Here is a 25,285-nt window from a genome sequence, read left to right on the forward strand (position 1 = left end):
AGCAGACGAACAGTCAAAGGGCGTTTACTGCGAAAGAGAAGGCTCGCAGCCCAGCCACAGTAAGGATTTAATGGGAGAAGCAGAGTCAGAAGAAAAATTGTACTCGTGTACTTAACAATATTTTACTGACATCTACTGAGTGCCAGGGACTGTTTTCAATTCCGAAGCAAGAACCAGGGACTGCAGAGTGTTTTGTCTGGCCTGTACGGGGTTTAAAACTTCATCACCATTGAAAATGTGGAATATTTTACCAAAAAATATGAATTTCTATCTTGCCTTAAAAAAATCAGAAGAGCTAGCAACATGGGGCCCAAATTCCTCCCTGACAACAAGCGGCTGAACCTGGGTCACCTCGGCCTTTTCAGGGGTCGTGCTCTCTCCAGGGACAGATGCAACCCCTAGGACTCCCCAGTGTCTCCCTCTTGTTTTACGCTCTTCCAACTTCCCTCATGCCTTTGTGGTACCGTCCTGCCCCTGGAGAGTCTGCGATGCCTGCTGGAGATACAAAATCAAATGTCACATGGCTGCTGCCACTCATACCAAAAGCAAAGGAAAGCAAGGAGTGATGTGACTAGGTCTCCACTTTTGAAAAAAAGACTCTCGTGACTGTGGAGCATGGGCTGAAGGGGAGCAGGCAATTGAGCTAGTCATCAGAGTAATTATGAGGGGTTACGTGGATGTGGCCCGGCTGAAGGCAAGAGCAGTGGGAGGGGTGGGAGTTGTGTGGGGGGAGGGTGGATACCCTCTGTGAGGAGAGAGGCCTGCACAGGGTCATGGGTTGGGTATGTTCTCCATAGTAATTACTCACATCTAAGTGTCTGTTTCAACAATAATCTCAAGTCTGTGCCATGGCTGTGAATTTATAAAATGACACACGCCATTATGCTTCTTAGATAATAAACCAGACAAATTTCAAGCTACAACACCTTGACTTTCTTATAATAATATTTAGCCAATTTGATAGATAAAGAGAACGGTAACTAATATTCTCCAAGGGGCAAATATTTTACTTCTGGCAATTGGTGCTATATAATTTGGATTGCATTTCACTTTCAGGGAATTATAGATAAGTTGTTGAAGATTAATGTATAGTTTAAAACATTTTTCTTTATGGCATTTAATTTTAAATTATGTGTTATTGAATCACATTACATAGTAAAGAGCATTATAATGCTGAAAATGGTAAATATAAGTGTTGGGACCATGAATATGACTACATGAATGTTATCTCATTATATTCCCCATTTAGTACCTACATGAAAATGGGATCGTCCATCGTGACCTCAAACCAGAGAATCTTCTCTATGCAACGCCAGCCCCAGACGCACCACTCAAGATCGGTAAGGACTCTGACCCCTTTTCCCACCGCAGGAGAAGTGTGTTCTACAGAATTTTAAAATGTGGCACCATCCAATTTCCCTTCCATTTAATTTCCTTGAATAATTGCTGTCTAAAGGAATAACGCACAGTTTGGAAGTCTGGAATTTTAATCTGGAATTCGTGCCTAAAGTTAGTGTCACATTGCTGGGCACACAAAGGAATCACAGCTCTTGAAAATAGCTGGAGTTTCAGGGGGTGGCCTTGTATTTTGTCAATATAATTATATAGAAGAAAGTCACAGATAACATACACTTCTTTTTTTGGTTATTAACTTTTATTCCACAAATTAGATGGAGCTTAATTTTAGATAATCAAGAATTTTGACACGAAATATTTAGTGTCTACCAGTGAATTTAGGCTCTGAGTCACCTGTTTATAACAGCGATGAACTGAGATCTGTATTCCCTGAAGTGTGCTCCACAGAATGCTCATTCCTCGGTGGAGTGAACAAGGGCAAATAATGCCCTTTTGGGGAAGGTGCAAGGGCTTTGTGGAGATGCTAATTGGTCAAATAAGTTGGAAAACGCCAACATAAACAAGATTTTTATTTTCCAGGATTTCCCACAAACCTTAAAAATGCTAATGTGCACACTGACGTCTAATATAGTGGACTATGAGGTTTCCCCCCAAAACCTTGGTTTTTTTCCCCCAATAGCCATTTTGAAGAACTGTAGTGATGAACGTTAGGAAATTCCGATTCTACCCCAAAGAGATTTTTCAGTTAGCATTTTAGGAAAAAAAAAGAGTATATTAAATATTACTTTCCATTTGCTTTCCAAAGCAAATCTTCATTTGCATAAATAAATAAATAAATAAATGTATGTAAAATTTATTTTTAGATGGATTCTCTTTAGTAGAATCTGTTCTGTCTGGCCTGCACAGGGTTTGAAAATTTTTTAATTAAATCCTCTAAAGCACCTTGCTCTCTTGGTGCTCTCCTTTATAGTGCAAATCTGATGGGTTCACTGCATTCATAAGTGTTAACACCTTTGCAAATTAAGTTACACCGATAGTGGGAAGGGCTCGAACAGCCTAATGTGCTCAGTGAATGCGAGACCCTGCAGGGAAAGTGCCCAAGCCCTGCTGGGCAGCCCGCCTGTTCTCATAATCGCTCCTGAAAAGCAGCAGACAGCGGGGGGCCTCCCATCTCCTTTGACTTCACTCTCAAAGATTTTATCCTTAACAATATTTCTTTAAATGGATGGATAGATACTAATTTAGGCAGGAGAGCCTCGCTTTCTGAAGGACTTCCTGCTGCTTTCTCTGATAAGGATCAGCACCTCCACGGAGAAATGGGTTTATCTTTGAAGTCTAAAATGGCATCCATTCCGCACCTGCCTCTCTTGAAGAATGGCCTTAAAAGGTTTCCTGGTGCTCCCTGAGTGGGACAGATGTACCCCGCAAATAGGTCCCCTAATGATAGCGACTTCTGATAATGTTTTATCTAGGTAATATTCTGAGGGATAAATAAAAAAGGATTTTTACAAAAAAATAAAAGATAAAGCCATATTCTTCATAGGAGAGTGAATTCTTACCTGTCAAATTCACTAATGAATGACATTATTTGAAGTAGAATAAACCTTTTAATGTTTCTGTTCATTTCTTTGACATTCATGAAAGTCTAATTATTTATTTTGATTTATTCCGACAGATTAAAATTTCTGAATTATATCACTAATTCTATATTGTCTTTCAGAGTTAGTTTCATAAATCTCAGAATTAACATTTAACAAAATATATCTATCCCAACCATTACTTCAAGAAGAAATAACTTATTTGCCAAAAGCTGGAATTTATAGAGGAAAGTATAAGATGTTTTTAGGAATCATATTTTTCTCTAATTTAAAGTAAGACTTAAACTATTACTATTACTTTTTTTTTTAGTTTTCTCTCTCTGGTGACTGGTCCCCACTTACATCCATCCCATCTTAAAATACAAAAACAAAAAAATAAATAAGTTAGGTTCATTTAAAATAAGGGAAGTGTTCTGTCATCTTACAACAGTTGAGAGAAAAAAACTTGCTTTCTTAATTGTTTTCTTGTGTTGCTAGCTGATTTTGGACTCTCCAAAATTGTGGAACATCAAGTGCTCATGAAGACGGTGTGTGGGACCCCAGGGTACTGCGGTATGCTCTTTAGTTCTGATATTTTACTTTCATTGTTATTCGAAATCTATTTTTATTTAAAGTTCTGAATTTTTAAACTCTTAATATCTCTACTTCAAATGCTTACAATTCGATGTGAATCTCCTCAAGGAAGCATATATAAATGATACTCACACCACCTTTTGTTCTTCATGAGGGGTTCTCTGATGTCGGCTTTGGGGGGCCCCTGTTAGAACAGCAGGGGTAGAGGGGGGCCCAGGGAGGAAGGACCAGGTACTTTGCATCTGTCTTTTGGGCGGTAGATCCTCTCGAACCAGCTCAGGATTGGAGAGACTGTCGCCCGGGAAGAAGACAGCGAAAGAGCTTTGGCTGTGTTTGGAATTAAAGCCACGAGCTCTTTGTACTTCTTTTATCTGCCAGGGAGGGTGTGTGTCGTTGATGTAGATGGTATATAGGACAATGTATGTATCATGTATGAGGTAGTCAGTAGTGCTCATTGATGGCACTGGCCTGGCCTCATTAACCTAAGGGCTTCAGGTAGGATTTCCCCAGACAGTTCCCCAGTCTCGGAAGATGGACAGAGCCACAGTCCTCACACCCTCTCACCTAGACTCCCAGGATGGTCTGAAGGCACCCATGGACAGTACACAATCGGGAGACAGAACAATACCTGTTAATCCATGACAGGTGAAACTCACACATTTTTTTTTTGTTAATGGCTAAATTAATCTGGCATCAACCTAAAGGTTGCAAAAATTATCAAAATTTTCTAAAGATTTTATGAATAATGAATATGTCACAAAGCAGTTAAAATCCTAACCCAGAAAAGAGACAAGAGTACAAATTATCGATCACAAGGTTAGCCATCATTTTCTTTCAGGATCATCATCTTTCTACACAGAGCTTCCTTCACTCACTCATCTCTTCGGCAAAATCACCTGCTGTGTGCTCAAGCCTGTGCTTGGCACCAGGGAGACATTTTCAGCTCCCAGCCGCACCTGGGGCGCTTGCACTCTGTAGGGGAACGGACATGTAAACCAAAAGGCACAGCACCTTAAGAAAGGCTGTGTTATGTGCATGGAGAAGCCACTACGGGAACATAGGAAAAGGGCGGTGTTTGGAGTTACCTGGAATTATGGTTACTAAAGGAACATGGAGTTACCTTAGTCCTCCACGTCATCAGAAACAGACACATAAAAGCTACATAACGGACTCATTTTAACAACTTCCGAATTCACAGAAATCAGACTGGAGAAGGGCAGTATGACACCCACCGAAACAAATGTATTATTAAATTCATTTGTTAAACCCAGAATTTAAGTGCTAGAAGAAACTTTAAAGTTTATTTACTAAAACTCTCATTTTACTAGGGTACAATGGGTATGATTACCTCAAGATTCCACATCTAGTTCTTAGTGGGTCAGAGATGAAAATCCACATATCCAAGGGTCTATGAACAGAATTGTGGAGTTTTCTCTTTTAAAAAACCCAATATAGATAAATTGGTATAGTTTTCCCTTGTAGAAATATTTATCAGTTATTGCTTTTAGCTTAAATATTTTCTATTTTAATTTTTTAATCTCAAAATTACTACTAGGTTATTGTAAGACATAAAAATCTGAATATCTGTAACAAATAATGCAGAAATCATGCATTGTTTCTCTCCTTTCTTCATGTTTTTGTGTTTACATAAGCTTTTTGTAATTTTGTTATTCACTAGTTAAATTTCCTGAGAAAGCTAAAATATTATTTCCTTCTTTCTCAATTATTCATACATTAAATAATTACACAGAATTAAATATACTTATATTTCTATTAGATCTTTGTGCCAAATATTCTTGTTCTGGATCTTAAGCTCTTTGAGGACAAGGGTTGTTTATCCTAAGGAGTAAATTCAGAAAAATCAAAATGACTGTGGCTTAAACAAGATAGAAGTTGATTTTTCTCATGTTAGAAGTCTCAGGAAAGACAGTCCTGGTGGATTCCATGGCTATGGCTCGGCAGGTGTGATGCTTCCTAGTGCCAGGGATCTGGGCTTTTTTCTGTCTCACTCTGCCATTTCTTAGGATGCTTCCTCATGGTCCAAAATGGCTGCTTGAAATCAGCCATTACATCTGCATTCTACACAACAGAAAGGAGAAAATACTGAAAACGACTGTACCCTTTCACTATTAAATAGACTTACTGAAGCCCCACATGTCACTTCCACTTATATCTTATTGACTGGTACTTAGTTACAGCCACAGGAGTTACAGCTACAATACTTCACACTGCCACAGGAGCTGCCGGTGTGACCTAGAACTGGATATGTTGCTACCCCAAGTAAATTGAAGATTCTGTTACTAAACATGAGTATTGCATTAGACAAGTGTTTATCTCCACCACAAATTTAGGAGTAAGATTCCCATTCCTAGGGGGGGAAAGTAAAAATCATTGCACTACACCATGTTCCCTATAGGAATCTTCTTGCTTTGTTTTTATATATTTTATTGTCTGTTTCACTATTAGTAGACAACCCTCTCTCCTAATGGTGCTGTATGCACTTTCCTTTCTCTAATTCATATGTCTTTATCCACCCTCCTGTATTTCTTTCGTGCCTCCAGCTCTCCAAGAATACAGGAGAAAAATGAACTCTGAATTAAGTACCATTTGCCAAATGGGGTTGCCCATTTATGATCACTAGTTGCTCACCCATTGATAGGAGCATTGAAATAGAACTGAGAAAAGAATAATAAAACAAATCAAGGATTTCCCATAAGAAAGCTGATGATTAATTTAGTAATTGTTATCTAATACCAAAAACTAGTATTCCAAGGAGGTAGGTAGGTTGCAGCAATGATCCCCTGAGAATTTAACAGCCCTGCCCTGGGGAGATCAGGAGGAGATTACATTCGCAATCTCTCTGAGTCCTCCTCTGTGACTAAGGGAGAGTAGCAACCTTTCAAGGGCTTTAACAATAATGATAAGAGCAGTTCTTCTTTGCAGCATTGAAAAATGGTCATTCTGTGAATTCACTCACTGATAAAATGAGCATTCGCTGTCTAATAGATTCCATTCTAGACACTGAGGTTACAAGAGTAAGTACAGTATATTGTCTTGCCCTTCAACTATTTTCATGGGCTATAAAAGAAAGACCAGTATACAACAAATCAAAGTTTGTTGTGGTACATTTTTTATTTATCTGAGCCAAAGGCTCGTGGGTGCAGCAGGGGTAGAGTGATTAATTCTGTTTAGAGAGGTCTTCATATCTACGGCCAAGCCACCCTGAACATACCTAGTCTCGTCTGAGAGGTCTTCACAGAGGAACAGCATATAAGCTGGACACTGAAGGAGGAGGAGGAGTTTGACAAGGGGAGGGCTGGCCAAGGCATTCTTTGTCAGCAGGCGCAGGAAGGGTCACAGAGGAGTGGTAGCACCTGGAAGTTCAGGGGCTGGTTGTTACCTCATCACTCTGTGTGAACGGAACATAGTGATATGTTCCTCTCTAAAGATAAATTTTTAAAAAAGAAATAAAAAAAGGAAAAGCCACCCAGTCAGTCTCATTCATTAAACCTTTTGCCCTAGGCTTTTAATAGCAGAGGGTTCTCTTATAAGTAAATCTCAAAATAAAATCACAGCTGCTGTATGTTTAAGCAAATATTTCCTGGGAAATGTGCCCAGTTGAAATGAAACTCCAGGCCAGAAAATTAAAATGTGTGACCCAGCTAAATGAAATCAATGACTGGTTCCCTGAAATAGTCCATGTAGAATTCAACATGAAAGAAATTATTGACTTCCCATCTTGATGGCAGTACAGGCAGACATGGCTCAACCTCCTCCCACAACCACATCCAAATTACAACTAAAATATTATAGGGCAACCATCAATGAGAACCGTCAGAAATGGATTTGAATGGAAGTCTGACAACTAAAGATTTAAAGAAACCACATCCACCCAGACCGGTAGGAGGGGTGCAGAAGTGGAATGGGCTGGTCCCACATCCATGTGTGGTGGATAAAAATTCCGGAGGGCTATCTCAGGAGTGAGAAGTCCCAGCCCCACACCAGGTCCCCCAGCTCAGGGTTCCAGTGCCAAGGATGATCAATCCCCACCACTTCTGGCTGCAAAGCCAGTGGGGATTGAGTCAGTGAAAGAAACTCTGGAGCCTCAAGTAGTTCCTCTTAAAGAACCCACAAACAAACTCACCTACTCAGCCTTAACTCCCTCTGGACTCCAGGAAAAGGATAGAAGCTTGAAAGGCACCAGTGGCATAAGGGAGAAACTCAAGTGTCTGACATCAAGGTCAGCAGAGACCATTATCCCTTTTCTGAACCTCACCTCCCCCCCCACACACACACACAGACCCAAGAGCTGGCAAGTTGATGCCATGTCTGAGACTCCATCAACCCAGCTAACACTGTTTGCCCTGCCCTGGAGATCCCCTGAGACTCTGCCCCTCTGAACTTACAGGCCCACCCAAGCTGCTTTTCCATATAAATGGCTGGTCTTGGTTTATGCTTCACAACTTCCTAAATCCTATCAAACAAGTGACAGTTGGCCTCAGTGAGCCTCAGGCCCAGCACTAGTAGCAGCCATCTCAGATTGCTTTATAGCTCAGGCAGGGTGGCCCCAGGAAAAACACAGGTGGGAGCTGATCTTGCCCTGTAACCCATGCCTGCACCCCCTGTAGTCAGCTACAGACCATATCAGAGCACTACCACGCTGGCCCTGCACAGCTGACTCTCCACACAGGGCAGAGGGTGGTGGTCAGTGGTCACAGCCAGTCCTTGTAGCTGACTGGCCTGGATAAATCCCTCCCACTGATCTGCCAAAAGCAATTAAGGCTCATCTACAAGAGGAAGGTGCACTCGGCCCACATGAAGGGCACACACCTTAAGTACCCAGCTTGGGTGATAGGGGAGGCTGTGTTACTGGACCCTACAGGACACTTACTGCATTAAGCCACACCACCAAGACATAGAGTCAAAGCAGCTCTGCCTAATGCACAGAAACAAACACAAGGAGGCTGCCAAAACAAGGAGACAAAAACATGCCCCAAATGAAAGAACAGATCAAAACTCCAGAAAAAGAGGTAAATGAAATGCAGTCTATCAGATGCCGAGTTCAAAACACTGTTTATAAGAATGCTCAAGAAACTTAGTGAGGACCTCAGCAGCATAAAAAAGTTCCAGTAAGAGATGAAGGATAGACTAATTGAAATAAAGAACAGTTTACAAGGGAACAGCAGTAGAGTTGGTAAAGCCAATTATCAAATCAATGATTTGGAACATAAGGAAGCAAAAAACAACCAATTGTAACAAGAAGAAAAAACGAATCCAAAAAATATGAGGACAGTATATGCAGCCTCTGGGAAAACTTCAAACAGTCCAACATTTGCATCATAGGGGTGCCACAAGGAGAATAGAAAGAGAAAGAAATTGGAAATCTATTTGAAAAAATAATGAAAGAAAACTGCCCTAATTTGGTGAAGGAGATAGACATGCAAGTCTAAGAAGCACAGAGAGTCCTAAATAAGATGGATACAAAGAGGCCCACACCAAGATACATCATAATTAAAATGCCAAATGTTAAAGGTAAATGTTACAGAATTTTAAAAGCAGCTGGATTCTCAAAAGAAACTCTGCAGGCTAGAAGGGATTGGCAAGAAATATTCTAAGTCATGAAAAGCAGAGACCAATAGCCAAGATTGCTCAACCCAGCAAAGCTATCATTTAGAATCAAAAGGCAGATAAAAAGCTTCTTAGACAAGAAAAAAACTGAAGGAGTTCATCATCAGCAAACCATGAAATTTTAAAAGGATATGTTTAAGAAAAAGAAGATAAAAACTGTGAATAATGAAGTGGCAATAAATACATATCTATCAACAATTGAATCTGAGCAAACAAACAAACTAAGCAAACAAGAAAAACAGAGACAGAATCATGGATACAGAGAGCAGTTTGATGGTTACCAGATGGGAGGGGAGTGTGGGAGAATGGGTGAAGGGGTGAGGGGATTAAGAAGTACAAATAGGTAGTTACAGTATAGCCACGGGGATGTACCATACGTGTGGTACAGGAAATGGAGCAGCCAAAGAACTCATGACCCATGGACATGAACAAAAGGAGGAGGACTGCCTGAGGGAGTGGGGGGTGCTGGGTGGAGGGGGCCAAAGGGGGAAAAACCAGGACAACGGTAATAACATAATCGGTAAAATATAATTTTAAAAAAGACACTTTCTACATTTTGCTGTTGGAAAAATAAATTGGTTAAAAAAAGAATCTATCGCACCATGACTCTCGATAAACGTGCTACAGTGTAACCATGTGGTATTACTACCAAAATGTCTTATGTGGTTTAGGTGTTTAAGGCTTAAAGTCAGTGGGTATTCAAACTTGCACCTGCCAATTACAGAAAAGAAGTATAGCTGACCCTTGAAATCTTAGGGGTTAAGGGTGTCTACCCCCCACAACCAAAAATCTGTGTAGAACTTTTGACTCCACCAAAACTTAACTATAAATAATCTACTATTTTGATGGGAAGTCTTACCAATCACGCAAGCTGTTACCACATATTTTATGTATGTATTACATACTATATTCTTATAATAAAGTAAGCTAAAGAAGAGCAAGTGTTATTAAGAAAATCATAAGAAAAAGTAAATACATTTATAATACTGTATTTTGGGGGTCAGTGTAATTCACACCCATGTTGTTCGAGGACCAGCTGTACAAGCTGTTAGAGTAGAAAAGAAATTAATATGGTGATGGGTTAGACTTAAAGATATATTTCTAATACCAATCATTTCATTCATTTATAAGTTTAATTAATTAAAATGTGTATTGATATTTCATATTTCTAATTCCTATTGAAATTTTATTTTCAGAGTCCGGAGCTGTTAAGAATTCACTATAACTTGGCTAGTCTTGTTTGTACAAGAATCACTTGTTAGTGATAATTCTGTGTTGTTGCCACATCGTAATGTTTTAAAGAAACAACCTATTATTTTGGCAGAAATAACCAAAATTAAAGAAGTTTTTCAACAACCTACAGTCAGGCAAAAGAGATTTCTGCCACGGGAACACTCACTAATATGAAAAATGAAGGAATATTTAAAAAGGAATAAGAGAAGTAAATAAAAAATATAAGCGTTCAGAATAGTTTCATGAAAGATATATTTTGTGCCTTTTTGGGGGACTAAAAAGCTAAGGTAAGATACAAGTTATCAAATTACAGTGATAATCAAATCACACAAGGGATGATCTTACCTGAGAATTAATTAAACACCCCCAACGATGACTTTCTTTTTACTATGAACTTTTTAAAAACGAGAAGAATTAAGTACATAGTGCAAAGTCAACTGCACTTTCTGTGCCAGGCTGCTCGACAGGCCGGTGTGTGCACACAGGGGCCCCTGGGAGCTGCTGACCGTAGGAAGGACCAGGGAGGCGAGAGGAAGAAAGAGGAGGCTAAGCCCGCGGCAAAGGGCGCCCGGATCCAGCTTCTGTCCCCGACCACGGCCCTTCTTTCTTTGTCCATGAGATAGGCAGTGTCCCCGGGCCATCATATGACTGTCCCAGAGCCATGCTTGCAGTGCCTGGTCCAAAGAAATAAGTGCCAGGTGAAAGAGAAGGGGTTCCGGGGACAGATGCAGGGTGGTGGGGAAGGCCAGAGATCACTTATTTTTGACCTTGCAGAGGACAGGACTCTGCAGGTTAAATGTAGGCTTATTTTAATTTGTCTTGGGAGTTCTAAATCTAAAGGAAAATGACTAACTTGAGGTCTTCGCATTGGTACGGTATTGACCTAAACCATGTGTATTCTGCGGAAATTCAGTTGTGTAGATTTTGGCCCTTTTTAATTTAATAAATATTTATTGAACTCCTGTTACTCACCAAGCAGTGTTCTAGGTGCTAGAGATATAGCAGTGGGGGTGGTGGAGAGCAAAACTCTTCTCTTTACGGGTACATTTAGTGGAAGAAGACAAATAATAAACAAGAGGTGATGATTTCTATGGGAGAGTATAGAGTTGGGAAAGAGTAGGAAGTGTTAAGAGCCCGAGTGGCAATTTAAGCAGAGTGATCGGGACAGGCTTCACTCAAGAGGAAACCCAAGAATAAAGACTTGAATGAGCTGAGAGAGAAAGCAAGCCACATGGACATCTCGGGAAAGAACATTCCAGGCAGAGGGGACAGAGCACACCAACCCTGGGGCTGGAGCATCCTGGTGTCCTCACGGTCCAGCGGGTAGAGTAGGCTGGTCGGTAGGAGTGCAGTGACGAGGGAACAGCAGGAAAGAGAGCAGATCAGAGGTTCGACTGGAGGGATAGAGTTAACATTTACGGAGACGGGAAACTTTTGGAGCAACAGGTTAGGCCTTGTTGATTTTGAGATGCTGATTAGATATCCGAGGGGAGATGACATGTGGGCAGAAGGGCGTGTATGTTTGAAGATCGGGAGTGGGGACATGACTTTTGATATAAATGTGGGCATAATCAGTATAGGCTATTTAAAGCCATGAGACTACCCAGGCACAAAGGAAACAACCCGGATGGATCCCTGGGCAACACCATTGGGAGGCCAGCGAGAGGAGGAGAAAACACATTTGGTTTTCATAGATATCAAATAGCAGAGGAAGCTCCACGGGACAGAATTAGGAATTGTGCATGAATGCTGTGAGGCACAGATTGGGGGCTCAATATCCAAAACAGTATTTCCACATCTAAAGCTGTCAGCAGTAGGAGAGGCTGACTCCCTGGGTCGGGAAATGGCCCGAAGTTGATTGACTCCTCGCTCAGGACTCAGGGCTACCGACAAGGGGAGGGAAGGAGAGGCCTGCTCATTTCTGTATCACCCAGCCAGATGGACGGTGTGTGGTTTTCAAACATTACCACAAAAGCTGTCTGTATAAGTTGAGGATTATGGCAACCGCTTAGTTAAATCAAAGCTAACCAAATATAATTTGGCCTGAAGTGGCTGATAAAATTGAGTCTAAAGAGATTCTTGCTAATATCATATCCTCACTTCTCCTGTTCTCTGTGGTTCGGAGACAGTCTCTTAAGGCCCTGCTAATCCTTAACTTCTGGCTCTCTGTACCATAAATCATACTCCGTGCCCACTTCTTTCTAACTGTAAGTGACTATTTTAAGTGCAGAACCAACGGTGGCAGAGAAGCCACAGTTCCGTGAGGCTCAGCTCTGTCACTGCACCGGTGCAGGCGGAATGATGTGAGCGGAAGAGGTCAAAAGGACGTGCTGATTGATGGCAAGTGGGTAGAAGACTTGCTTAAAATATACTATTTGAGCTCCGAACACCCTGCAGAATGTTCCATTTTAGAATGTCACTACAAAAGAAAGATATGTGTAAAATAAAATAAAAAGTTTCAAAAGAATTAATACTGATAGTTATCAGTAAGATTCTTTGTCCATTTAGAGAAAAACAGTATTTGTCCAGCGTAACCCGAGTCAGACTTTCAATTCCAAACTAAGTCCATTTCCATTACTTTATGTTTGTATCTCCATGCACACAAGAGACCCTTATGCAGTGTTAACATCAGGATGAGCTGGGTTCATTCGTTCATTAGGTTATTTATTTGTAACTCGCCTTGTTCCAAAAACATGGAAAGTCGCCTTTTCAGCAGTTACTGCTCCTGTGCTGCCATGAGATCTTTCTTTGCCCATTTATACGATTCATAGAAAAAGAAATATTACAGAAGGCACGTGGCACAGAAGACGTTCTTTAACAGCTTACATAAAAATTAGTAAGTGAGAGGTGGATTGACTGATATTTACAGTGTAGAACACCAAGAAAGCCAAGGAAAATGGAAAGGATAAGTTAGAACATGAAACGTATCATTTGTGTCTTAAAACACACTTAAAACTTTTTCTTGGTCCACACTAACAAGTCATAGATAACCAAAGTGACAGCGGCCTCAAAGGCCCCTGGGCCCTTCTCACCCTTTCGGGCATGGGATGCATGGAATTGGTAGAAGGCTGAGAGGTGGTGCGGGACGCGAACAGACAGGGCTGCTCCGAGCCAGAGGCACCCCCCTCTGGAAACATCTCAACTGCATCCCAGTCTGATCCACGGCTTTGTCATAACACTTAGCACATTGCAGTGGACATCGCCTCTCTTCTCTGCTGTCATGGCAAAAATTGCACTTGACAAAGTTTAAAAGGTTATGCCCTGTACTTGCTAAATGTACGTGACACCATAACATAATCTGCCCCACCGTGAGCGCTCTGCTGCCTGTAGGAGGCTGCCTTGGGTGCACCCTTCTCCTCTGGTTTCCTAGGCCAAGTTAGGAACAGGTAAGGGGCGGAGAATCGCCAGGCACTGCTCTTCTGCTTCTGGCAGTTAAGTCCCTCTCCCTCCTCCTTTCACACTGCTCACTCCCCAGAGGCCAAGTTTATTTTTTAAAATATTGTATTGTTTATGCCATGACAGTTGTCCCAGTTTTTCCCCTTTCCCCATGCCTAACCCCACAGTCAATCCCGACACCATTGTCCATGTCCATGGGTCCTTCACGTATGTTCTTTGACCAAGGCCTTCCCCTTCTTTCATCAATCCCCGCCTCCCCCTTCACCTCTTACAGCTGTCCATCTGTCCCATGTTTCTATGCCCCGGAGGCCAGGTTTAGAGAGACTACTAGATGCTGTGCTGAATGCCAATGGATTTTTGTGACCCCAAGAATCTCCAAATTCAAGACAAGCCTCTACAGTGAAACAAGTCCCACAGAGTCTTTTTCCTGCCTGTAGGAGTAAAAACAGATTCAGGCTTTAAGATGAAGATAAATTTTCCCCCATATGTTTTGAATCGATAAAATTAAAACACAGGAAAGAATTAAAAACAAACAAGGACCCTGACCTAGTGGAATCTGCAGCCTGGCCTTGACCTTTCCACTGGGCACTCATCACACCGGAGCCTCACTGCACACACCCGGCTGTGCACCAGCCACACTGACTCCTCCCAGTTCTGTGAGTGCCCCTTGCCCCTCCCTGCCACAACGTCTCTTCAGACGTGCTTTCTCCACCCAGAGAAAGCTCTTCTCTCTCTTTCCCCCACCACCACCCTCTCTGCTGTTGCCTCGCTGGCTTCCCTGGGTCCTTTATATCTCAGATTAAACTGCTTTCTCATTCCGACTGGGGCAACCCTCTGTCAGAGACACGTTCCCTACAAGCTCTTCTCATCACCACTGTGCACTTCTTCTCGGGGTTTTCCTGATCAACATCTGCCTCCTCTACCACACTGGAAGCTCTGTGATGGCAGAGACTTGTTCTCTTTAAGTCCCCACTATTCACTTCCCCCAGCACCACCTAATACACTGCCTGTCATGCAGCAGGTGCTTAAAGTCATCCATAATTTATTCAGCAATATGAGTGAATGAATGAACTTGTTGATTTCATTCACCTTAGTCTCTGTGATTTGTCTCTCTCAAAACAGTTCACAGTAGTTTTAAAAAGTTCTCTGATAAAGAATGCCAGCCTGTAGTTTTAACTGAACAGGTGGGAAGGGGTCATGAAGCTTCTCTAGGACACCAACAAAATGACAACACAATCAAGGACCGGAATCACCCTCTGTTTTTCTCCTAGGGCCTTAGAAAAAGAGGGAAACCCAGCACCGATCCTCCCTACATGTCACAGGCTGTACCTGATTCTTTTTATTTAACATCATTTCTAGAGCCGGTCACAGTAATTTTATTTACTAAAGCAATATTCACTCCTATCTCTAGGTGGACCCTCCATCTCTAGATATAGTCATTGTACCATGGTCTTATAAAAAATCAGCAGTGTGAGGTCTAAGTGGGGTATTGCTGAATAAATATCATAATTAGAGTTAGAATGTTTCTATTCAGTTAAAATTGTTTTTTTAAAAACATATGCCTGGTACCTTGGCAATCTCAACACCATCTACCAAAATCACTCCGTATCGGAGCTCAGAGCCTATTTCACCCTGGTAGCTCTGCGGGGTTTGGTGCTCAGTGGGCTGTGCCACCGAGGACAAGGTAATTGTGGACGTGGGAGAAAATGTGGATCCACTGAGCAGAGAGCCAGGAAGATCAGTGAGTTATTATTGACTATTTCAGAAAAGATGGCTCTAGACTATTTTAAATTCATCCTAAAGAACCGTGTTACACTGTGAAATTATTTTCTCGCTCCATTTTGTTTGTTCGTTTGTTTGTTTTGGCAGTGAGGTCAGAAATGATATGAAGCACAGCTAGACGTGCTTATTAGTGTTAAAAAGTGGACTAGATTTTATCTCTTCTTGAACTAAATTGGAAGTAGTCAACTATTTCTCATTCTAAGAAAATCACGTTTGTAGAATCACCTGCAAGAACATTTGAAACCTAGGAGACATAATGTGTGCCAGAGCCTAAAATGTATTCTAGAAAAGCTTTGACTCTGGGAAAGGGTTCAGAAAAATTATGAGTGTGTTCTTCTGGCTCTGAAGTCAGGTTCACATTAACTAGTAACTGAAAATATTAAAAGATAGTATGAATGGTATCTAATTGTGTCTAGGTTTTTCGAGTTTGTTTCACCCAAATTTTTATTCTGATTAATATATATTATAAATCCCTTTAAAAATATTTTTATGAGAAATTTATTACGGACAAAAAACATTCTACATTCCTTTTGTCTCCGTTAGCCCCGTGGTGGAGAGGTCAGCTTTTCACACCACGGTTTACTCACATTGCAGCATGATGATTACAAGGAAGGAAGTTGCCTCTGGAAGGAAAGTGTGCACCAGTGCTTGAGGGGAGATCATATATTACCATGTCATACGAGAAATCCAGATGCCCTATAAAGTAGATTCGGAAAGAATACTCTTCCATGGTATTCACTTTATCCGGGGCTGCGGGCCTGGGGACTATGGAGAAGTGCCAGAGAAAACACCTGACCTTTGTGACAACGCGCTGATCTCTGGACCACACAGGATGGGGGAAGGTCTCACCAGAGCCCACAGGAAGGGTGCCCACAGAGAAGCAGACGCAGGAGGCGCCCTGGCCGGTGGGGCAGGGGGAGTGCAGCAGGTTTGGGAGTAGAGAGTTTGACCTCTTGCTCAAACTATCAGCGACTCCCTTTAGCAGTATCACAGTAGCTTGCAGCTTAAAACTCAAAGTAAACTCGGAAATAGCCAGCCCAATTTACTTAGATTTTAGAGGTGAAAACCAAGACCCAGAAAATGGAAAAGACTCTCCCCCACATAGGTCACTATTCATGGTTAAATGGCAATGTGGGACTTGGTAGCCCTTCGCTGCTGTGAAGACCTGAGCTGGGAAGCTGCTTCATGTGCAGGCGCATTGCAGCTCCCCAACTGGAGCAGCTCTGGGCGGCAGACAGGCAGCAGGAGCCCTCGTGCGAGTGGCAGCCTGACTTGAGTGTCTGCTGCACTACGTGGCGCAAAGCCTTTGTGAGTGGGAGTGCAGTGTTGGGGCTGTGGGGGCCCAAAGGAACCGTCTGTGGGGTACAGATTGCTCTGGGAAATGCAAGCCAACCTGACACAGTGAATGGCGCTGGCACTGAGCGTGCATTTTTCTTAATTATGTTAATTAAATCTTAAAAGGGAATTTTTCTAGGAATAATTTGTTTGAGGATGAGAAAAACTACTTGGCCCCAGATGCGATTCCTCAACGGGTGCACCATGCTGGATGCTGCTTAGAGCGCTGTACCCACACTCCCGGTTCACCGTCCGGCTCTTCCTCTCCCGTAGTTTATGTAGCGCAGTTCCTATGGCAATGAGAAATTCCTGGCGGGGAAAGGATGGGGAGAAGCGGGTGGTGTGGGAATATGTCAGTGGCAAATCCACTGTATTTCCTCCTATAAATTAAAAGCAGAGTCCCATGAGGACAGCTTCCTTCTGGACCTCGCTGTGACAATATGACATTTCCGGCCTCTGTGGACAGGGATGCAGCTCAGTTGCTCCCCTGTCCTCAGCTGGAAGGAGGAGGAGGAGGACCCCATCCCCAAGGTGTCCCTCAAGGAGTCCTCAGCATTCATCGGTCAGGTCCTCCTCCAGGGACCCCACTGACACCTATAGCACCTTTGTTCCAGAAAAAGTCCATTCTGGGTTATGGTCCTGAGCACAGGACCATAGGCACAGATGGCAGAGCTCTCACGTCTTTTCTTCCTTTGTTAGTAAGGCAAACCAGGAACACACCTGCGATCCTCAGAACAAATGATTGGACTCAGTGAACTCTCCATTTTCGCAGCTCCACAGTAATAAAAACATGAAAGAACTCTCACACTTCTATGCTACAGGGCTAGTTTGCGGTTGAGTATGCCTTCCTCTTTCACGAAGTGGGCAGAGCTAATAGGAGCAGCCTCATTACACACTGAGAAGTCCTCCTTTCTCAGCTCATAATCCCAGACTCACTGGGACAGCTGCTCTCTGGGGACCTATGTGTACTTCTCAGTACCACACAGGGGCATATGCCAGGGCCCCTTCTGGCTCGTGTTCCAACCTTTCAGCACTGGTGAGCTTCAGTCCTCCCCACCATCTGCCCTGGTCTCTGGCCGGTCCTCTGCCAAACACACACACTCATGGACGCCCTGCCCTAGCAGATCTGGTTCCCAAGGTAGCATAATTGTGTCTGTGTTCCCTTACTATACTAAGCTTTCCTTTCTTTCTTTCCTATGTACAAAGCTTCCTTTGAAGTAACGGATCTTTTGTAGCAGAGATAGAGCTCTCTCTCTTATTTGAGCATTATCGCAATGTTCTGATGCAGGATATTAAAGTTAATAGTTTTATTTTTATGCATTCCAAACACAGAGAGGCTGTAATCTCTCCCATTAAAATAGACATAAGACTCTGTGGCCTCATTCCTTGGTTTGGGGAGAGAAGATTGGTTATAAAACTGTTCTAAAGTTGATGTTGATAAATTCGCTTCCTCCCCATGACTTGTTATTAAAATGTAAATGTTGAGCTCAAACTCCAGTTTAACATAATTGTTCCTCTCCCTGCAGCACCTGAGATTCTTAGAGGCTGCGCCTATGGACCTGAGGTGGACATGTGGTCCGTGGGGATAATCACCTACATCCTGTAAGTGAAGGAAAGCAATCTTCCTGCAAACTGTTTGGCTTTGCCGTGATATTTTCTCATAATCATAGGTAATCATAGTAGTCCTCATACAAGGCAAGAGTACTTTTTGACTTTTCACGATTTTCTATGACATACTCAATATGGTTAATGATCGAATTTTCTGAAAATGAGCATTGCCTTCCATTCTGTAATTTTGGGGGGGCCAGAACTTCTGTCTAGTCCATTCTGTGTGCAATCTGTGATGCATAGCAGATTTGGGGAACAATTCATATTTGGTGATAATAATAAATCTAAAATTCATGTTCACCTATTAAAAATGCTCATATTTTACTTATTTGCATCTCATCAAAATAATTAGGGTATTAGTCCTTTTTAAAGGGCAAATAGCTGTTTAATCATTTAAGCAATCCCAAACTGATACATTTCTTATCAGGAATACTTTCAATGCATTTTGGCTATCAATTTTGTTTCCTATCTCAAGTACCTCAAGTTTAATACCCTAAACTCAGAGAAACATTTTCTCTGGTTGAAAAAATATGAGCTAAATCTCTCACCCTCTGATGTCGCCAGTTCCATTCCTGAGCTCTTGACAACTAATAAACCAGGGTTGCTGGGAACTCACCAGGGAGAGGAGGGACCTGTAGATGAATACGAGGAAATACGCAAGAATGATGGGAGAGTGTCTGGGGAGGAAGATGGCTGGAACGGCGGAAAAAGCAAGCTATCAGTGAGTTCCAGAATTTAAACAAGGAGATTTGGTTGCCATTTAGAGGTAGCTGCTAGGCTAATTGTCAGAACCTGTAATATTCAAATCTGTAAGGAGATTTCAGAGGGTGTAAAAGAACGTGTTATTTTTCAGTGCAGGCTGCCAGAACAAGATGCCACGGACTGGGTGGCTTAAAGACAGAAATTTATTTCTCACGGTTCAGAGGCTGGAAGTCCTAGGCGAGGGTGCCAGTAGGTTGAGTTCTGATGAGTTCTCTTCCTTCAGAGACCCACCTTCTCACTGTGTTTGCGCCTGGCAGGGAGAGGAAGCTAGCTCCGAGGCGTCTCTTTTTAACAGGCTACTAATCTCACCATGAGATTCCACCCCATGATCTCCTCTCACCCTAATTCCCAACCAAAGCCTCTTCTCCGAGAGCCATCACACTGGGGGTTAAAGCTTTAACGTATGAATTGGGAAGGGGAAACAATTCAGGCTGTGGAAGAAAGAGGGCTTTGTTTTTGAAATTTAATAGTAATCTTAGAAATTGCAGTGCTTAGGTAATAGGCTAGGCATGGGGTAGCCGGGGTGGGACCCCCACCGAGTTAGTAAATTCTGAGTATATATTTTGGTCAGTAGCCAAGACAGATGGCTCAACAAGCAAACCATAAAACAGCCATCTGCTACTATGTAACGTCAAAAGGTATTTTCAGTGACCAGTTCCTTGTGTTTCCTGAATATATTAAAGCTTCGGAAGATTTGGAGAGGTAGAGAACCACTCTTTTTTCCTTATGAAAATGCAAACTGTTAGGTAATTTTTGTTTGCCACACTAACTGTTTTATTCATTAAAATGGATTCCCAAGGCCACATCATAGAATTCCTTCAGCTTATATTTGCGATCACTTTCATCCTGGGGAAAGTATGTGTGTGACGTACCATACTTAGTGATGTTAAGTGAAAAACTGAACTACACAAATAGTGATTCAGATTTGCCCCTAAAATGTAAATATGCCCACTAATTACAATTTCGCACTGAAAAGTTATGAGAGGGGTTAGAGTATTAAAGAAGTATAGGAACTCGGGGAGATAGAGGTAAGAAATTAACTTACATTCACCCTGTAAAAGTGAGATATGGAATGAATAAAACTCCATGATATGGTCACTGACATGGGAAAATGAATAGAAAAATATGTGATCATTTGAGACACGTCTTATTATAGTCCTGAAAATAATTTTTTAAAGTCTCTCAGATCTTTCCCTGTAGTTTACTTAAGGTCATTAATTAATAGGTGGTGGTTGAAAGTAGGCACAGGAACCCCCGGAGTGAAAATAAGAGTGCTGCATGTGACTAATATCCCTTAATAGTTCTGGTCTGGCCTAACTCTGTCAGCCTGGGGACCTTTTTTTTTTCATATGTGCCCCAGGCATGACACAGCTCTGGCCACCTACGTAGGCATCGAACTGGGATGAACAAAGGACTGCTTGTCTCCTTTGCCCCATTCAGGTGTCCCCTTGCCCATTGCTGGGGGCTTGAGCATGGCTCGGGGCTTTTTATTCAATCTATAGTTCATTAATAATTGATGAAGTCTACCAGGCAAGGTTCACTGGAACATTTTCTTCAGTGGACTGTGCCCTTGGACATATGCATCTCCTGTATTATTGAATGTTGTTGAAGGCTCCACCAGGCCATTTGTTTGGTGTTACCACCTTGCTATTTCTGAGCAAAACAGTAGACTGGAAATGAAGGCCATTTTGCTGTTTCCCACAGGAATTCTGGTCCTTCTACCTTTGACACCTAAACCCTCTGTCCCCACAGACGAAAGCAACAGCTTCAGTGCTCAGACGCGAGTCAGTCAGAAAACGTGGGAGATTCGGTCTCTCCTTCAGCTGTCAGCAGCGCAGTTCGCCTGGTGGCCTGGAGCCACGTTGTATTACACATTCACACGTCGGGCCCGTGTGATCCTAATATCCGCCTACACTGTCCTTGTCGGCATTCAAATATTTCCACTGCTGCGGGGCTTCTGCTCTGCGTGTGTGAATATGTGTGCACACAGTCTGCTGTGTGTCACGTCGCTCCCATTTTTGGTCTTCCAGGCTGACATGACAAACTCATTACCTCCATCACCAGTGCACACATGTGCCAAAATGATTGAGAGGAGAGAAAGGCATGTGAATACTGTACCTTCTGAACTGTCACTTTTCTCTCTCGATTTCCAGAAGGGAAAACACGAGAGTTCCCTAAACCAAAGCTGGAAAGTCGCCTAATCTCTTTGCGCCTAACCAACAGCAGGCTGTGTTTCCCTCGTGTCGGGAGGGCACAGGAGGGCCCGGTGAGGCTGAGCTGCCTGCTAGTCCGGGTGTGGACACGCACTCCCTTCTCTCCTGATGCTGGAGCAGGACCCTCTCGGGGGACACCACAGGGGGACACAGAGGATGTGCTGGCCTGCGCCTCTGCACATCTGACCTTGCCTTTTCCTGCCTCGCTCCAGGATATTTGACAATGACAGAGCCTCTCCCCAAAGGGTGTTCCCTAAGCAAAAGGACAGAAGAAAGGACTTCTTCCTAGAAACCCACTACACTAGGATGCCCTTAAACATTTCCTGCTCTGCGCCAACCTGGCCAGCTTGTAGAAAGAATGTGGAGAAATGTTTTTAACTTAATCAGTCTCCACCACCACCACCACACCCCCCACATTCTTTGTCAAGTGCAACACGTGTCCTGGCAGAGACTTAAAAAAAACCTTTCCTCTTGGTTCCTAGTGATTTCAGAACCTCCACCCACCTAGAAACAGCCAAGGCCTGGTGGTCCTACACCAGGAACTCACTTTTCCTCTCTCCCCTTAGGATGCCACAGGTGGTCCTCCATCACTTCCCCCACTTTTCCCATTTATTTTTGTGCTGACCCTGTTGGGGAACACAAAGGAGAACACAGTGAAATATCTGTATGATATACAAAAATGAGGGTCACATAGAAGGTGGAAGACTCTCTAGGCTTCTCATCTCTGTTGGTTGCATCTGTCAAGTTCACTGTATAAAGATTTAAAGGCCATTTTCTGACAGTCATTTCAGTTCCTATTTTTGTTCACTCTGAAATCCAAACTGGAATAGGATAAAAATCTAATACTTTACACGTTTATATGTAAGAATTGAGTGAATAGGGCTGAATAAAAATCACTGGAAAATCTTTTCTTTCCACCTTTTAATCTCTTTATTCTTAAAACCCTAACTCTTCTACTTTGTGATAAATTGGAACACTAATCAATCTCTGTCTTCTCAATTCCTGGTGAAAAAAGTCATGGAAAGTCTAATTCCCGTATGCCTACAATAATGTTAGCTATGAATATTGTTTTTTGTGATATAATTACTAATGGCATTATAACAGTTTTTAGAAATCCTAAATCGGTTTTGTGCCTGTGCCTACTTCCTGAAGACATGACTGTGTGTTCACACACTCAGAGCTGAGCCTGAGTGAGGTGATGTCATACCTGCGCTGAACAGAGTTGCACCCCTCCCAAGGCAGCTGTGGGAAAGGGCAGCCCTGGATTTCTGCAGAAAAATTGGTGAAATGTAGTTGGACTCTTAAAGACATTTTATTCCCTATCTTTTGTCCCTCTAGACTTTGTGGATTTGAACCATTCTATGATGAAAGAGGCGATCAGTTCATGTTCAGGAGAATTCTGAATTGTGAATATTACTTTATCTCCCCCTGGTGGGATGAAGTGTCTCTAAATGCCAAGGACTTGGTAAGTATGACAAAAACAAAATGAAATAAAAAACCCCTCACGCTCATTTTTAGCTAATTAATGGGCAGTGCCATTTTTTAATTTTGTCCCCCTTAATATATTTGTAATTATATTTTAATCAAAGAATAAAAATGAATACATTAGCTGACTTATCACACATTAAAAATTGCTGCAGTATTAGTTAATGATTTTTCCCACCTAGTCAATGCACAGCCTTGCTAATGAAGACAGATTGTGCTGGGAGAATCGAAACATAATTTACACAGAAGAATTCTGTTTTAACTTGCTTGTGATTACCTAGATTTGGTTGTAGTTCAAATAAAACGACATTTTTCTTGAAATGTTCACTTACTAAAATATTTTGATACTAAAACAAGTCCCATCACGTATCATTGGCATTATAAACAAGTTACACTGTACTAACAGTGCATTTTTTTTTGTTCTTGTTTATGTTGGTTTGTTTTACGTGGCTTGTCACTCAGGCCAATATTGAAGTTTGTTTGCATTCAGGAAATGAAAGGGGAAATGGCCCCAAATAAAGAGCATACCAGCATGGAATTAAAGTACTCACCATTAATCCGTAGAAATGACTAAAGGCTAACTTTTGTTTGAATCACAGAGATTAGCTCTTCAAGGGATCTGAGGGGTCATCTAGGATGACGTCCCCTCATTTTAACGATGAGTGTGCTAGAGCCCAGAATAGTGAAATGACCCCCAAGGTCACACTGTTTCCCAGCAGAGAGTCGCTGTTGGGAACCAGTGGTCCAGGTTTCCAGACCTTTTATCCAAAGATTTTTTTCCCTCCAAACATTTCCCTCCTTCCATCCATGCCCTTGCATGAGACAGATGCCCTGTAGACCATGGCTTCTGCACTGTGGCTGAAAAGTGAAGGAGCACGTGCGACGTGTAGGTGCGTCCTCACAGCCGTGCCCTCGTCAGGCCACGTGCTCCTGAACAGCCCGACTCCTCCACCTCTCTCCACCTCCACCAGCCGTGTCCAGTCCAAGCTCCGACCTCTCCCACCGGCCCACTGCCCGGCCTCCCGATGGTCGCGCTGCCTCTCCCCGTGCCCTTCTCTACACAAGGTCCGGAGGAGTGGTCTCACAGACGAGTCACATCGTGTCACTGTCCTGCTTCAGGGCTCCTAGGATCAAGTCCAAGGTCCATAACAAGCTCTACACAACACTGCCTGGTCCGAGCTTGGGATCTTCTCCCAGCCCGCTCATTCTGCACCCCTCTTTTGGTCTCTCTGCACCCCAGTGCACCAGACTTCCAGGCCCTCATCAGCATAGCTCTGCTATGGGCCACTGTTCTTTCTTCTGCTTTGTAATGTTCTCTCCTCCATGCTGCCTCCCTCTCCCTCCCCACCATCATACAAACACACACACACACACACGAACACGCACACCTCTTGCATTGGTAACTCATCTTCAAGCCTTGGCATCCTCTGGGAGGCTAGTCTGCCCTCCTTCGGCAATCCCTCCTCCCACAGTGCTTCGGTCCTCAGCCCCTGGACGTCCTCTTTTGTGACAGTCACCACTTACATTCGCTTGTTCAAAAGCCTCCCTTAACTATATTGTAAACTCTGGACGAGGACAACGCATGTGTGCCCGATCTTCACTCCACGTGGGCACATAGTACAGACTCACTGTTTACTGAATGAAACAGTGAACCAGGAAATAGACCGTGGATTTTAAAATCTGACACACCTGGATTCAGGTGCCCCCTGTCTCATGACCTGAAGGTGTAACCTCGGGCTTCTTTTCTAACCTCACTTGTTTTGCTGTTCTTGTCTGGGCTGACACTGGCTCAGTGGGAGACTTAGGGATAAAATACATGTTAACTAAGGACCACCTACTTAAATGGTTCCTGATTTGGCCCTCCTTCCATTTCTCTCATCCTTAATACAAATTAAATGGACAAGAGAGTTAACACTGATGTGTCTTCACTCAGCTGAATGCTGTTGGTTGATATATTTATAAAACTTCAGAACTAAAGGAATCCTTGAACCATATAGATGCATACTGATGGAACCCACATCTGTTACCAGCAAGGGGACAGTGCCAGCGGGTAGGGCAGTCGGGGGGGGGGGCAGGAGGATACCCGTAAGGCTTTGGGTTTGAATCCTGAAGAAGTCACTGGATTGAGCTTAAGCGAGTTTCTTAACAACTCAGTGCTTCAGCATCTTCAAATGTACAGATTAATGCTGGCATATGTAAATTTTCAATACGCACTGGCTTTCTACAAATTTTGTCTATTTTCATGAAGAGTAGGATGGTACTGGTGAAGAAAAGTAAAAGAATGATTGGGAAATGGGAGTGAACTATCTAACTGTA

General features: G+C 42.7%; 1 protein-coding gene across 2 annotated transcripts in view; it reads left to right on the forward strand.

Annotated features, from left to right (window-relative positions):
* Positions 1–25,285, forward strand: part of CAMK4 (calcium/calmodulin dependent protein kinase IV) — a 206,262-nt gene that overhangs the window by 167,092 nt on the left and 13,885 nt on the right. For both annotated transcript variants that reach the window (XM_037167062.2, XM_053665324.1), the window contains 4 exons: positions 1,250–1,340; positions 3,432–3,506; positions 18,428–18,503; positions 22,823–22,949. In XM_037167062.2, coding sequence (XP_037022957.2) covers positions 1,250–1,340; positions 3,432–3,506; positions 18,428–18,503; positions 22,823–22,949 — 369 coding nt within the window. The remainder of the gene's footprint in view (positions 1–1,249; positions 1,341–3,431; positions 3,507–18,427; positions 18,504–22,822; positions 22,950–25,285) is intronic.

Source organism: Artibeus jamaicensis, unplaced genomic scaffold (genome assembly GCF_021234435.1).
Source record: "Artibeus jamaicensis isolate MK-2021 breed Jamaican fruit bat unplaced genomic scaffold, CSHL_Jam_final contig_402, whole genome shotgun sequence".
Classification (NCBI taxonomy): domain Eukaryota; kingdom Metazoa; phylum Chordata; class Mammalia; order Chiroptera; family Phyllostomidae; genus Artibeus; species Artibeus jamaicensis.